The sequence below is a fragment of the Oryctolagus cuniculus genome, chromosome 18 (genome assembly GCF_964237555.1).
Source record: "Oryctolagus cuniculus chromosome 18, mOryCun1.1, whole genome shotgun sequence".
In the NCBI taxonomy this organism is placed as follows: Eukaryota; Metazoa; Chordata; class Mammalia; order Lagomorpha; family Leporidae; genus Oryctolagus; species Oryctolagus cuniculus.
The window spans coordinates 66312079-66327151 of record NC_091449.1 but is presented as its reverse complement, the minus strand read 5'-3'; the positions used below and the strand labels follow the sequence as shown (position 1 = coordinate 66327151).

The following is a 15073-nucleotide window of genomic DNA, read 5'->3' as shown; positions in this document are numbered from 1 at the left end:
CACGCAGGGACGCCGCCCAGCGACCCGGCCACGGTGACGCGTGAGCCGAGCACGGTGACGCGAGGGGCTCGCGGGCACACAGGGCGCCCTGGACCACGGCGAGTCCACTGCCAAGTGCAGAGGGAGAAGCAGGCAGTGGCCTGGGCTGGCGACGCCCCAGAGTCTCCCGAAGCCAGCGAGGAGGGGAGGGGCTCCAGGGCAGGGGCGGGGCGTCCCAGGGGACACCGGGACCTCTCTGCCCCAAGCTAAGTGAGCGAGACAGGTGGCTTCCTTCCAGAAGCTCTGGCTGCCTCCCTGCACATGGGTGACAGAAGCCCCAGGCAGAAGGGCTACAAGGAAGGGGGGAGCCCCTCCCGACGCGGCCGAGGCCCCCACCATCGAGGCGTGACGGGAACAAGGAGGGCAAGGTGGTGGAAAGCCAGGAGGGAGGCCGGGCCACGCGGGACAGCACGGGGGCGTCTCGGTGCCAGCTCCGCCGCCGGCCAGCTGTGAGCACCGGCTCTGGTGTGCTAGTTCCTGGGTGGGAGACACAGCATGCGTGCTTCAGGGGGCGAGGAGAACAGGACACGGGACAGAGGGGAGACCAGTCTGGGGCAAGCGCTGCCTCTCCGGCCCTCCGACTGTCCCACACGGCAGCCAGGGGCCAGCGTGGCTGTCTGCACTGAGCTGAGCCAAATCAAGTCAAATTAGAAGTCAAGTTCCTCAGGCATCCTGCACCTTTCTCCTTCGTCTTCTTTAAAAAAGATCTGGTTACTTGGAAGGCAGGGGGAGGGGGAGGGGGAGAGGAGGAGGGGGAGGGGAGGGGGAGGGGGAGTAGAAGGCGGGGAGAGAGATCTCCCACTGCTAGGTCACTTCTCAGATACCCTCAATGTCCAGGGCTGGACCAGACCCAGCACTACCTCGCGGTGCCAAGAACAAAGAGCTGGCGCCAGCGCCATGGTGCAGCGGGCTAAGCCTCCACCAGCATCCTATATGGGCACCAGTTCGAGTCCCGGCTGTTCCACTTCTGTTCTAGCTCCCTGCTGTGGCCTGGGAGGGCAGTGGAAAATGGCCCAAGTGCTTGGGCCCCTGCACCCTCTTGGGGGACACAGAAGAAGCTCCCAGCTCCTGGCTTCGGCTCAGCTTCGGCCATGTGGCCATTTGGGGAACGAACCAGCGGATGGAGCACCTTTCTCTCTGCCTCTCTCTCTCTCTCTCTCTCTGCCTCTGCCTCTGTAACTCTGCCTTTCAAATAAATAAATGAAAAAAAAAAAGGACAGAAAGCCAAGAGGCGCGGTGGGTTCAGCCGCAGCCTGGGACGCCGGCACCCCGGCACCCCCGTCAGGCACGGGTTCCGGTCCCAGCCGCTTTGCTTCCCGACCAGCGGACTCTGGCCAACTGGGCCCTGCCAGTCACCCGGGAGACCCGGCTGCAGCTCCAGGCTCCTGGCTTGCACCTGGCCCAGCCCTGGGGGAGTGAGCCAGAGAGTGGAAGATCTGCCTCTCTTTCAAACGTATCTTCCAAGAGAGCGAGCAAGCGAACCAAGGGGATGTCTCTCAGCCCAGAGCCCCGAGCCCGCCCCCAGCCCGGCTCCGCCCCCCGCCCCCGCCCGGCTCCACCCCCCGCCCGGCTCCACCCCCGCCCGGCTCCGCCCTCACCATGTACTCCATGTTGGAGGCCGCCGGCTGCACCTGGCCACGGAGCTTGTTGTGCAGCATCAGGATCTCCTCGCGGTCGGCCCTGGAGATGGCCCTGCGCGCGCGGGCATGGGGCGCATCCTGCCGGTACTTGGCGAGCAGCTGCTCCCAGTGGGTGGCGTTGGGCAGGAAAAGGCCTTGGGCCCCCCAGGCCAGCAACACCAGCCCCAAGGGCAGGACGCCGGGCGGGACGCGGCGCATGGCTCCCTGCAGCAACACCGGGCTTCCGGGCTCCTGAAGCAGAGGCGGGTGCGAGAGCCCTGGAAGGAGGAGAGGCGGCGGGAGGAGGGAGAGTGGGTGTGCGGCCACCATGGCCTGGCCAGAGCAGGGAAGAGGCAGGCAAAACCCCCCCTTTCGGAGACGTGGACACCGACACTGTGGCGCACAGACGCCCAACGTCAGGACAGAGGTGGGAAGCGGAGCTGGGGGTCAGAGCCCACGACAGGAAGTGGATCAGGGGTCAGGGCCCACGACAGAAGTGGATCAGGGGTCAGGGCCCACGACAGGAAGTGGATCAGGGGTCAGGGCCCACGACAGAAGTGGATCAGGGGTCAGGGCCCACGGACACGAAGCCCACGGACACGAAGCGGATCAGGGGTCAGGACTCACAGACAGGAAGTGGATCGGGGTCAGGGCCCATGGACACAAAGCGGATCAGGGGTCAGGACCCACGGACAGGAAGTGGATCAGGGGTCAGGGCCCATGGACACAAAGCGGATCAGGGGTCAGGACCCACGGACAGGAAGTGGATCAGGGGTCAGGGCCCATGGACAGAAAGCGGATCGGGGGTCAGGGCCCATGGACACGAAGCGGAGCAGGAGTTGGGCCAGGGGCTTCCAACGGGCTCTCCTGGAGTGGTCTCCCCTCGCCTCGCGCCCTCAGCACCCAACTTCTCACTGGGTGGGCCTTTCCCCCACTCGGGGCTCAGCTGGGTCTGTGGCCTGATTGACTTCTACGCCCCCCTCCCCCCAAAGGCACTGCTGAAGTCACTCACATCCCCGAGGGGCACGCCACGGACCAAGGTTAAGAGCAAACCTCCCAGGTCCTGCGAAGTGAGACTCAGTTTACCCAACGTGCTTGGCACGGAGTATCCGTTTTGCTCTGGATCCAAGACAGAGAGGACGCTGTCCCCCGCCACCTCGGGGAGCTGGCACTGGGTGGGTGGGCAGCGGAGGAAACCTACAGTCCCACACAGCGGGGTGGGGCTGACACAGTGCAGGAGGCCCAGGGGCCACAGTGAGGGCCCTCGGGCTGCACGGGAGGGCTGCGGCCCTGCCACCAAGCTGCCCCTCCTGGAGCCTCGAGGGGCTGGGTCCTCGGGGAGACGTCCCTGGGTCTTTGCCCACACAGCTTCGCTTGCCAAGCTGGCTCTGGCTGCAGGAGGCCGTCCTCGGGGACCAGACGCGGACAGACGTCAAGACAGGCATCCCGGGCAGCGGGCCAGCCCCAGCCAGGCTATGGGAACGCCATGGTTCCCACCCGCACCCTGGCAACACTCCAGGCCCCTCTGCGCCCGAGAATAACGGCCCCCCTCGGCCCCTCCGCGGCGAGCTGGACACGGCTCCCCCCTCAGAAGGCGGCCTCCGGGGCACAGCCCGGCTCGGGGGGGGGGGGGGGACCTGTGGGCCCTCTCCGCCAGGGCCTCAAAGCAGGAACACAGACATTCCCAAGCCCCCCCGCTGCAGGCCAGGCTCACGGCCATATATGCACATTCCCAGTGCGCAGGGCCAGCCCGAGCAGCAGGACGTCAGGCTGAGATCGGAGGACAGGCGCTGACATCACCGGGTGTCCCTCCTGACGTCAGGCGAAGGCTCAATCTGCCCCAAGCCCACGAAGCAGAAGCGGCTCCGTGACTCCACTGCGGCCCGAAAGATGCAAACCTCGGTGCGCCAGGAGGCAGGCGTGGATGTCATGCCAATGACGACGGAGACCCAGGACCCTACTTCTCTCATTCGTGGAGACTTTTGTCTACGCCACACAGACACGGGTGTGTGTTCTGTGTGTCTGTGTACACGCGTGTAGACTGGGGCTGTGATTAAACCAGGACTAAATTCAGACCAAGTTCACGGGGGGAGGAACAGAAGTGGGGAGGGGAGTCCGGGAGTCTTCGCCTCTCAGAGCTTATTTTCAGCTTCAAATCTCAAGCGAATAGGAGGGCAGGCGGACGCGTGCTCACTGAGGGGCCAGGCCCGGGAGCAGGAACTGCGCACCGTGACCCGGGGGCCATCCGCAGGGGCAGCCCCTGGCCGTTTCTATTGTCTTCAAAACTCTGGGTGAAATCGAACAAAAGGCCGGCACATGCACACACAGTGCAGGGCTGGTGTTGTGGTGCGGCGGGGAAAGCCCGCCACGTGGGCGCCGGTTCAAGCCCCGGCGGCTCCACTTCTGATCCAGCTCCCTGCTAATGCACCTGGGAAAGCAGCAGAGGACGGCCCAAGTGCTGGGCCCTGCACCCACGTGGGAGACCCGGATGGAGCTGACTCCGCCCCAGCTGTCACAGTGAACCAGGAGATGGGAGATTTCTCTCTGCATCTCTCCTTCTCTGTCACTCTGCCTTTTAAATTAAGAAAAATAAACCTTTAAAAACATTAAAGATAAATGATGGCTGGCTCGGCTGCATCCTCCCGAACACGTACTCATCCCCGGGTGCTCCCAGGCCCCTGCTCCCCGTGCAGCATCAAGGCATTACAGGGACACCCGCGGCCAGAGCCGGGCCTTCCCAGCAGCCTGCAGGGACAATGCACGGTCTCTCGAGTGGGCCGTGGAGCCAGGAGGGGCAGGGACTCAGAGGGAGCTCCCCGCGGGCGTGGGCACAAGCAGGAGATGAGTGGCCTCTCCAGGTGCCTTTCTGCACCCGCCACAGTCGCTGGCCAGGCCGACGCACACCTGCCCGTGGCCAACCCCGCACAGCACGGAGCCGGGCAGCGCGCCAGGGACTGGGTCTCAAAGTGGTCTGGCCCGGCGGGAGCCCAGGGGCCCTGGCAGTGGGAGTGGGGGGCGAAGCGACAAGGCCACAGCGGCACAGCCCCTGCGGAGGACACCGACGACTTTAAGCCGAAAAGCGGCACCACACTCAGAGCCAGCACAGGCCCCGGCACCTCACACGGTGACCTTTAAGAGGTCACGGGGTTCAGGTGTCCTGGGGCTGGGCCCTAACCCAGCAGGATGGGGTTGAGATGGAGAGCAGGTGAGGACGCAGGCCCCCAGGGGAGAAGTCGGCGTCCACAAGCCGGGGCAGAGGCCCCGAGAAACCAGCCCGCCCTCACCTTGATCGACCACCTCACCTCCCCGCCTGTGAGACCATCAGCTGACCTCTGACCCCGGCACGAGGGATGCTCCCGTGCCCCACCCCCACCCCCGCACAGCACTTCTCCCCGATTCGCCCAGGGGTCGCCAGCCACGAGACCCCTTAGGGAGGCCCCCTGCTCGCTCTCCTGGCCTCCCAGCTCACCCGAGGCGGCCTCCGCGGGCTGCACGACAGACAGACACAGGCTTCCTGGAAGCCTCTGCTCTCTTTGGCCAGAGTTGCAAAACCAAGCCCTAAGCCCACACGCAAGATAAGGCTGCAGGGCCTCTTGCAAACACACCAGACGCCGGGGCGTGACCGAGGCTGGCAGGCGACCAAAGAAAGCTCTCGAGTCCAGGACGCACGGCCAAGGCCCACGCCTGGCACGGCACAGCCGCGGGGACACAGTTCCACGGCGTGGTGTGGCGCTCACACACGTCTGCACCTGCCGGGAGGGAGCTGTCTGCATGCCCATTTTACAGCCCCCGAGACTGAGTCCAGAAGGCACTAACTGGCAGATGAGAGGTGGCGTGGCTGATGAGGGAGGGCACCCGGAACCCAAGCTTGCCCTCGTGTGCACAGTCTCACTCTGGGAGACTGTATTAGCCCTCCGACCGCCCCCGCCACCCCGGCCAAGGGACCGGCAGACCCCTGCCCCGTTCCCAGCAGGGTCTCCACGCCCGGGCTCGTGGTTGGGTCGGTTGCATCACCTCGTCCAGCCGCTCTCAAGGGTGTTTAGCTAAGTCTGCCAGAAACACGGATCTCAGGCTGAGCCTGGCGGGCGTCAGCTCCGTGTCTGGGCCGAGCCCTCGGCTTCCGCACATGCTGTTCCCAGCGCCCGTCCCGTGACCCTGGCCTGCCCCAGCCCTGCCCACGCTGCACAGTCATCCCCACTCCGGAGAGCAGCGCAGGGGTTGCCGCTTCCTGGAAGCCTCTTCCAGCCGCAGACCTGGAGCCTGATTCACGACTGACAAGCCAGCGGTCAGCAAGTATCCATGGAATGAGTGTGCGCCCCCTGCCCCCAGGCCAGGACAGGCCAGGGAGCCGTATAAGGGCTGAGTGAGCGCAGCCCAGAGAGCCGGGTGGGTCCGGTCCTGCCCCTGCCCCCTGCCTGCCGTGGCCTCGGCACTTAGCTCCTCTGGGCCCCGGTCTTTACATCTCTAAGGTAAGAAGGGGTGAAAGGCAGGCCCGGAGGCTGGAAGGAGTGACCAGGGTCACGGACATGTGTGCTTGGCCAGCACTGGCTGCCATGGTAACGATGCCAACACCAGCCGGGCCACAGATGCGCCGGCTGCAGTTCTAGAGCTGGAGAGAAGACGCAGGGGGAAGCGGCTTTCCCTGCGAAGTATCTGAAAGCCCTGGGGTCGGGTCGGTGCTGTGGTGTAGCGGGTAAAGCCACAGCCTGTGGCACCTGCATCTCACATGGCCACTGGTTCAAGTCCCGGCTGTTCCACTTACAATCCAGCTCCCTGCTGTGGCCTGGGAAAGCAGTGGAGGATGGCCCAAGTCCTTGGGCCCCTGCACCCGCGGGGGAGACCTAGAGGAAGCTCCTGGCTCCTGGCTTTGGTTTGGCTGTTGTGGCCATTTGGGGAGTGAACCAGCAGATGGAGCATCGTGCTCGCTGTGTATCTTCCTGTAATTCTGCCTTTCAGATTAAAAAAAATAAAAAATCCTGGTGTAGCAGTTAGGACGCCAGCTTCCTGTATCACAGGCCCTGGGCTCAGGTCCTGGCTCTGCTTCTGCTCCAGCTCCCTGCCGGTGCACACCCCGGGGGCAGCAGGTGACAGCTCAAGTGCTCGGCTCCCCGGGTGGAGTTCCCGGCTCTGGTTTCAGCCTGGCCCAGTCCTGGCTATTGGAGTGAAACACTGAAAGGGAGCGCTCTCTGCCTCTTTCAAATAAATAAAATTAATAAACTTTTAAAAACTTTTAAAAAAATAACTATTTTTTAAAAACTATAGTAACAAAAAACCCTGACACAACAGGGTTTATTTTGTTTTTTAAAAATATATTGCAATATAGAGAAGAGGTGTTCTGTCCACTTCTGGAGGCTCAAGTCCGAGACCAAGCACGTGGCGAGGGCACTGGATGGCAACGGCAGGTCAGGCGGAGCGAAGACCGTGCGGCCAGGGAGGGAGAGCGGCTGGGCCGACTCAGGCTTCTACACAGCCCTCTCCCAGCACCGGTCCCGAGGGCGCGGCCCCAGCGACCCAACCAGCTGCCACTGGACCACCCCTCCCACACTGCCGTCGACGGACCCGACGTCCACGCTCCTGGCCCCACAGTCTGGGGCTCTGGGGGTTAGAGCCCTGCCCGAGCACAGGCCCTGCCACCCCGGGAGACCTGGTGGGGCTCCTGGCTTCCGCTGCCTGCCGGCGTGCACCCTGGAAGCAGCAGGTGACAGCTCTAGTACTTGGGTCCCTGCCACCCACGTGGGAGACCTGGTGGGGCTCCTGGCTTCTGCCTGGCCCAGCCCTGGCTGTTGTGGCCTTTTGGGGAGTGCGCCAGTGGCTGGAAGACCTCTCGCTGTGTTTGTCACTTTGCCTTTCAAATAAAGGAATAAATAGTAAACGAAAAACAAGAAACCAGCCAATGCAGGCGACTCCTCCCATTTTCTCCTCTTCCTAAGCTGATGGGGTCATTGTCATTATTAGACCCATTTTACAGATGAGAAGATTGAGGCTTGAGAAAGACTAGCAACTTGCTCACGGTCACACTGACGCCCGAGGACAACGCCGGCTCACTCACTGCGCTCCAGCCGCTGAGCAGTCCCGGCTGGGCTGGCAGCCACTGTCCGCAACGCCAGGCCGTCTCCGACCTACTGCCCCATGTCACAGCCACTCCCACGGACAGCAGCTGACCCCCAGGCCAGGGTTCCCCAGGCTCTGCTGTTCCCCAGAACTCACAAAAACGAACTGGAACTCTGAGCAAGAGGCCAACCACAAATGAGCCATCCCCACAAACCACGCAGCAATTCCAGGAATGAGGCCACGGCCGGCGGGAGGGACACCCCCAGCCCATCCCGGAGCTGGGCAGGACGCCGTGTGGACAGGCACCGGAGCACCAGCAGGCCCGGGCGCCCCTCCCGCACCGGCTCTCCCCTCCAACCCCTCCCAGGAGCAGGGCCAGGCCTGGGGGCGGGGGCACAGCTGTCCTCCACTTGCAGCTCCGCATTGCGTGGGGTTCCCTGAGCGGGGGCGGCCACAGTGCCCTCGACCTGACAGCGACAGCAGCAGATCCAGACACCTGGAACCTTCCGTCCCCTCAGCAGACACCAAGCGCACAGGATGCAAGGCACGGTGCACCTGCCCAACGAGCCCAGGCTGCCGCAGCAGCTGTGGCCACCATACCCAGCGTCCTGGATGGGAAGAGAACAATCCCTCAGCAAACGCGTCCTCGTCCACTTTGCACAAACTGCAAGCCAGACGCTCTCTCTGCAAGCCAGGGCAGGCCAGAAGCGACCGGAGATCCCACACTCTGGGTCTGCTCTCCTTTCCCATACATGTGTGGGGACTTCCCTGCGGACAGCGGGCCCAGCAGGGACTCTGCCCCCAAAGGAGCAGAGTGATCGCCCCCAGTGGCACTGCGGGGCGGCTGAGGGGGCAGAACGTGGGTTCTGATCCCACCTCCACTGGAGGAGCTGTGGAGAGGCCCCTGGCCCCTCTGCGCCCGTTTCCTGACCTCCGTGTGAGCCCTGGGTTTCCTCCATGGCGCGGAGCCAGAACCTTCTTCCGCTTCTCCTCCTGGGTGAATTCGTGTTCTGCTCACCCCTGCTCCGGGCTGCCGGGCTGGCAGCGTGGACCAGTCTCCCTGCCCCAAATGCCCGATTCCCCAGGACAGCGTGGCACCGGCAGGGAGGAGGCAGGAGCCAGGCCATGGAGTCCCCATGCTGCTTTGCAGGAAACCGCCCCAGGGCAGACCCTGGGGGTGTGCAGGTGAGCACCCGCACCGAGACAGCAGCAGGCAGACGCAGGGGCTGGGGTAAGCCCGAAAGGCATCGGGTGCTGGGAAGTTCTGGGCAGCAGTGGGGAGGAACGCACCGCTCAGTGGGACAGCAAGGCCACTGTGCCCTCCAGGAAGGGGAATCGCAGGGGGCAGGAAGCCCTAAGACAGAACCTCAGTGGCTCGCATGATCCAGGCATGACTGGGGGTGGGGGAGGGGAGCCGAGCGGGGCCACAGAGGTGGCCAAAGCCCAGTGGCAGGGCCTTGAAGGACACTGCCAAGGAGTCCCGAGGTCACCCACAGAGCAGAGGCAAACCAAGTGCGCTGCGCTGAGTCTCATTCACGTTTTGCAACCCCTTCCGGCTGCACTGGCACCGACCTCACGGAGTCAGCACCGAAATGCAGCCAGATGCCAGAGACGAAACGTGCGCCGTCCCATTTATGGGAAGTTCAAAGCCACGCAAAGCCCGTCCATGCCACGAGCCGTCTGGAAACGGCAGCCCAGAGCAGGGTGCAGGCAGCCGAGGGGCCGAAGGGGCCCAGGAGCTGGTCTGGCTGTGAAAGTCCACGCGGGACACGAATGACCATGCACTGCTCTCCTGGAGTCTGAAGTCCCCTTGAGACCTCCGTGTGAAGAAGGGGTTAAACACGAGCAGGAGCAGCAAGATCATCACCGTGGGGCGAGGGAGACCCCCAGGACGCTCCCTGCAGAGTCCCAGAGCCGGAGGTCAGAGAGCCCTCCAGCTGAACTTGAACGTGTCCTGTCGGAGCCCAGCTAAGGCTCCGTGGCCGGCGGGGGCCTGCCACTGGGACCAGCAGAGCCTGCGACATCCCAGATAGCGCCCGGTTCATCCGACGTCCCAGAGGGCACTTTGAGCAGCCAAGCCAAAGCCCCATGGGAAATATCCGCTCCGTCCCCGGCCAGCCAGGCCTCGCAGGTCCTGGGAGCGAGCCGTGGTTTCAGCGGTGCTGCCTCCCTGGGCTGAGCACAGAGGGGCTGTGTTGGGGCGGCCGGGACGGAGCGTGCGCCCAGGTGCGCCTCCCAGACCGGGAGGCACCGGCTCACTGTCGCAGGGGCGGTGGTCCCGAGGAGCTATCAATACCGGGGCACCCAGGGCACCAGTGTGTGCCGGAGGCAGGTGCTGCACTCCCTGGGACCCTTGCTCAGCCCCACAGCCCCAGGACTCGCAGCTGCCATCGGGTGGCTCTGGAGGGGCTTCAAGGCCTCCGAGGGGGGTGGTCTCACGGCGTCCAAGCCGCCAGGGCCCCAGGACACGCCTCCATCAGCTCGAGCCTCCCCAGGGTCACAGCGCTGGAAGCTTGGTCCAGCCCCGCCCCCACAGCCTCTGATTCAGGAGGGCCGGGTGGCCTGGAAACGCCTTTCTGTCCAGTTCCCAGGGGCGGCTGCTGCTGCCGGCCGAGGGAAGCCACTTTGAGAGCCGCTGCTCTCGCTCGCCCCAGCCTCTGACAGCTCCCCTCCCCCCCAAGCTTGCCCAACTTCCTACCAACGACCTGTACGAGAACACATTGGTGTTTTTACTGCCCCCAGGGTTCCAAGCACTTGTTTTCAGCAGGTCATGGCCATCACTGCCGCCAGGGACGGAAGGCATCGCCGACAGGTGCCAGCCGACGCCGGCCAGGGGCGTGGCTGCAGGGGGCTCTTGCCCTTAGCTGCAAAGTGTGGTCGGGGCAAGAGGTGTAAGGGACAGTGACGCTGTGGCAGCAGGACAGACCAAGAGGTGAAAAGTCAGCTCTCAGAGTCGGAACCCTTCTTGCTGCGTCTCTGCGTGTTCTCCGTCACCGGGGAACACAGCTCACGCCAGAGGAGCCGCTACACAAAGGCTGCTGTTATTCCCATGTGGTGCACTGAGGGGCACAGCCCACACACCTGCTGGCAGGTCCTTACTCCCCAAGCCTGACCCTCCGGATCCAGGTGCTCGCGATGTCCGGCCGGCTCTCCAAAGGTCCCTGGCCCTCGGCCACCTCCGGGCCTTGGCATGCAGGCGGTGCCTCTGCCCCGTGCGCCCCGGCCAGCTCCCCACCTGCCACCACCATCTCGCTCTACCCACAAGACGCTGGCTCGGCGCTCTGCAAGTTCTCAGGCTCTTATCCAGCCTGCAGCTCTAAGATGCCAGCCCTGTTCTCGCGCTCAGGCCTGGACACAGCCCAGTGGGGTTTTTCCTTTGTGCGAGGGCTGGGGCAGGGTTCGTTCCAGGATCGCCGGTCTGCAGGCAGAGCGGAGGCGTGGTTCTTCCCGCTGGAGCGCAGCCACTCTGCACTGGGAGCGGGCTAAGCCCCAGAGACGGGGACTGAAAATGTGGGATTTCATCATTTAAAATGTTCTTTCTAAATGGAAGTCCGGAGGTTGCATAATCCTCATTAGGACTTTTTATTTTCCCTCTGACCCTGTGGTTTTGCTCTAAGCTGATACAGCCCTCGAGACAACAGAAGATAAATCTCCCCGGGCTGGACCACGCTGTCCTCGGAGCCTGGAAAGGGGCCTCTGTCCAGCAGAACTCCAGCTGCACGGCCAGGGCAACGTGACCCCAGGCGGGGCGCTCCACAGTGCGCCCAGGAGCAAGGGTTCCTGCAGCCATGGCAAAGAACCCCAACCATCTCAGGAGGAGATGCCCCTGAGGAGGGGACAGGTGCCTCAGCAGCTCTGCTCTAGCCATATACCCGAGCGGAACGAACCCACGCACCTGCAGCAAACCCTGCGCACAAACGCTCAGAGCAGAACTGCTCCCCCAGCCAAGTGCAGAGACGGCCCAACGCCCAGCGAGGGAAGAGCAGGCAGGCCAAACGCGGCCCCTCCACACAGGGGAGTACTCGTCGGCCACGTGAAGGAACCGATCCTCACCACCGTGTGGCTGAACCTCAGACCTGGTGCTGAGCGGCCAGAAGGCCTCGTGTCGGACGGTAGTGACCAGCACGAGCCAGTCCCCGGGGTGGGGAGATCAGTGATGCTGGGGGCAGAGGGGAGGGAGTCGCCGCTTGTGCATATGGACGGTCAGACGACACCGCACATGCACCCAACGCCCTGGCGCGTGCACGTGGAAAACCACACCAGGGCATACCCCCCACAGGTCCCCAGGTCCCCAGGTCCCAGCCCATCTCCCCAGCTCATGGGGTGACATCCAAGTGCGCCTGCGTAGCATTTTCCCTTCTCAACAAGCCTCCAGCTCCTGCGTGATGCTGGCTGTAACATCTGGGACTGATCAAAAATGAGTGAGTTTGCAAAAAAAAAAAAAAAAAAAAAATCGTCCAGAGTGGAGCGGCAGATGCAGAGGCCCCTCCCCCCCACAGCAAACCGCACTGGTGACAGGAGGGAGACAGTTCAGCTCCCACAGGCCGAGGGTCAGTGCTTGGGGTCCCACTCGCAGACACTGTCAAACGTGCCCTACAGGGGCCTCAGATCCACGGGAATTTTCAGGGGATGAAGGCTGGGGGCTTTGAGGGACCTGATGCTCCTCTTACCTCGCCCCCACCCCTGCCCATTGTCCTGTCTCCATCCCAGAGGCAGGGTCCCGGGACCTGTCAGCAGAGCCGCACCCTGGGGCACCTGCGTCCTGGCAAAGTGCCCATGCTGGGCACGTGTCTGCTTGAGTGGGTGATGCCAGCATCCCAGAGTGTGTGGGTTCAAGCCCCAGCTCCGGCTCCTGACTGCAGCCTCCTGTTAAGGCAGACCCCAGGAGGCAGTGGCGATGGCACAGTCACAGGGGACACCTGGACTGGGTCCCTGCTTTGGCCATTTTGGGCATTTGGGGAATGAATCAGCAGAGGGGAGATTTCCCTGTCTCTGTCTCAAAGAAAAAAAAAAAAGGACAGGACAGGAATATAGTTGAATCACCCACCTGGCTGGACAAACTCGGTGAAGCTGTCACTCACCAACAGGGCCCTCCCTCCAGGACTGGAGTGGGGCCCAGCCGGGAGGGCCACTCTGCCTGCCCCTGGCTGCATCAGGGTGGGGTGCACGACTTTCTTGTCCCCAAGCCTGTTTCCCCCTTGTAAAAAGTGCCCACCTCACCAAGCCAGCCGGCCAGGTCAGCCGCGAACGCCCGGGAAAGATCCCGCCCGTGGCAATCGTCAGATGAACGCCAGCTGCCGGCGCTGCTCGCGCACTCCACTGCATCTACTCTCGGCTCCTAAAGGGCTCAAGAACCGGCACTCACCACCGGCGCGTCCGCTCCTTGGCGCCTCGTCCAGCCCTGGGTGAGGGTCAGGTGCAGCCGGGCAGGGCAGAGAAGGCTGGGGAAGGAGGCCCGGAGTGCGGGGCCGGAGCCAGAGCAAGCTGGGGGAGGGGGAGACAGCAGCACACGCCAGCGGGGGGCTCTCGGGCAATCCCCTCGCCTCGTTAAGCCCCAGCTTCCTCAGCTGTGAAACAGGACCTGCGCGCCTGGTGCCCAGGTGCGTTGCGGGACTTTGCTGCAGGAAAAGCCACAGCCCCGCCCCACAGGGGCTCACCAGCCAGACAGCTCCTTCTCCCGCGTGGAAACAGCCAGACCAGGGGCGAAAACCGATACCAGGGGCCCAGCACCCTCAGCCTGTTTGCTGGAGGCCCCCCAGTCTCCCGCTGCCTCACCCAGCAGGCTGCACACCCCAGTTGGGGAAGGTGAGCTCAGCTGCGGAAGGCACCCTCAGCACACGGACCCGCTCTTGTCTGCAAGGGGCACTGGGCACTTGAACACGTTCTGGCCGCTTCCCTCAGCCGCAGCCACCCTTCCTCAAGCAGTACGGCCGTGAGCAGGCATCGGTGGACTCCCTCCAGGCCTGTCCACCAGCCCAACCTTGGCAAAAGGCGGCTCTGGACGGTACCACCTGGGCAGCTGGCCCTGGCTCTCTCCGGCTGGGGCGGCAGCCGATCGCCCAAGACCCTCAGCTGCCAGCACAATCCTCCCCAGGCACGGGTTACACTGACGCCCACTCTGGCTACAGAGACTCCGGAAGAGCAGGAACTCCGGTGCCCCAGCTTGCACACAGCCATCCGAGGCGCTGGAGCAGGCGGAGCTCGGCCCGGCCCTCGCACCCCAGCTCTCTGACCTTGCAGGTGTGCACGAAAGGAACCCCCAAAGGGGCGTGGCCCCCACGGAGCAGCATGCGCGCCCGCCCTGTTCACCAGCCGGGCACACGTGGGTAGAACCCACTGGAACGCTGTCCAATACCAAAAGTTAACATTTAGAGGGGAAGGTTTTGTCACCCGTGCCACTGGCGTCCACCTACAGACACCCACCGCCAAGCGGGGGGCGCCGCCGACGCCAGCAAGTCCCGCAGCGCACGCCCACGCCGAGGAGCGCACAGCCTCCCGGGCGCGCACAGCCTCCGGGGCGCGCGTCTGCGCTCACGCTGGCTCCCCATCCCGGCTGCTCCACCTCCCGGGCCTGGACGAACGACCGAGCCTCCCCGGGCCTCAGTGTGTTCATCTGTAATAAGGCGCGCCCCGAGGCAGGGCTCCGAGGTGCGGGGCGAGCCCTGGGCGCAGCGGTGGCACACGGAGCTCTCGGAGGCAGGAGGGTTCGAGTAACGCTTACCTCCGCGGGGTTCCAGTCGCCGCCTCACCGGCAGCTAGCGGGCAAGTTCGGCGGGAAGAGCCGACGACACGCGGGAGACCGGGGGCGCCGACGGACGCCGAGTGGAGTCCCGAGCCCCGCTCGCCGCCTCTTGTAATCCGCCCGGGACCCGGAGGCCACGCCCTGCAGGGGCCGGGGGCGCTGATTGGCCTGGCCCTCTCTCCCCGCCCACCGCAGGGCCCCCCGGCGGGCGGAGGCTCCGGCGGCCCGCCGGGCTCCGGTGGCCTGGCCGCTGGCGCCCAGGGCTCGGCTCCAAGGCGGGCGCGTTCCTCGCCCCTCGGCTGTATTGAGTGCTTGCTATGGGCCCAGGGCGGTGCCAAGCGCTTTCCACCAGGGGTTAGCAAACTGACCAAATCCCTGCTCTCTTAGGCTGACCTGGAAAACCGGAGTAGGAAGGCGACCTCCCGAGCTTGGCAACTGGGGCGAAGCCTAGCGCTTGCAGGGTTCACACGCGCGCCCGCGCGCCATTCCCCGCCGGGCTATGGGAGGAGCAGGGGATTGCGCCATAGGCTTGGGGCAAAGCTGCCCCCCGCTCCTGTAGTCAAGGAGCCACAGACCATGTCCAAACCTGAGCTTCCTGCCAGTGGCATCTAGCACCCTCACC

At 64.4% G+C, this 15073-nt stretch overlaps 1 protein-coding gene across 2 annotated transcripts in view; it reads right to left on the bottom strand.

Annotated features, from left to right (window-relative positions):
• Positions 1-14569, bottom strand: part of CRISPLD2 (cysteine rich secretory protein LCCL domain containing 2) — a 49144-nt gene extending 34575 nt beyond the window's left edge. For both annotated transcript variants that reach the window (XM_070061855.1, XM_070061856.1), the window contains exons 1-2: positions 14431-14569; positions 1638-1936 (exon numbers count right to left, since the gene is read on the bottom strand). In XM_070061855.1, coding sequence (XP_069917956.1) covers positions 1638-1877 — 240 coding nt within the window. In that variant the 5' untranslated portion in view covers positions 1878-1936; positions 14431-14569. The remainder of the gene's footprint in view (positions 1-1637; positions 1937-14430) is intronic.
• Positions 14570-15073: the final 504 nt, after the last annotated feature.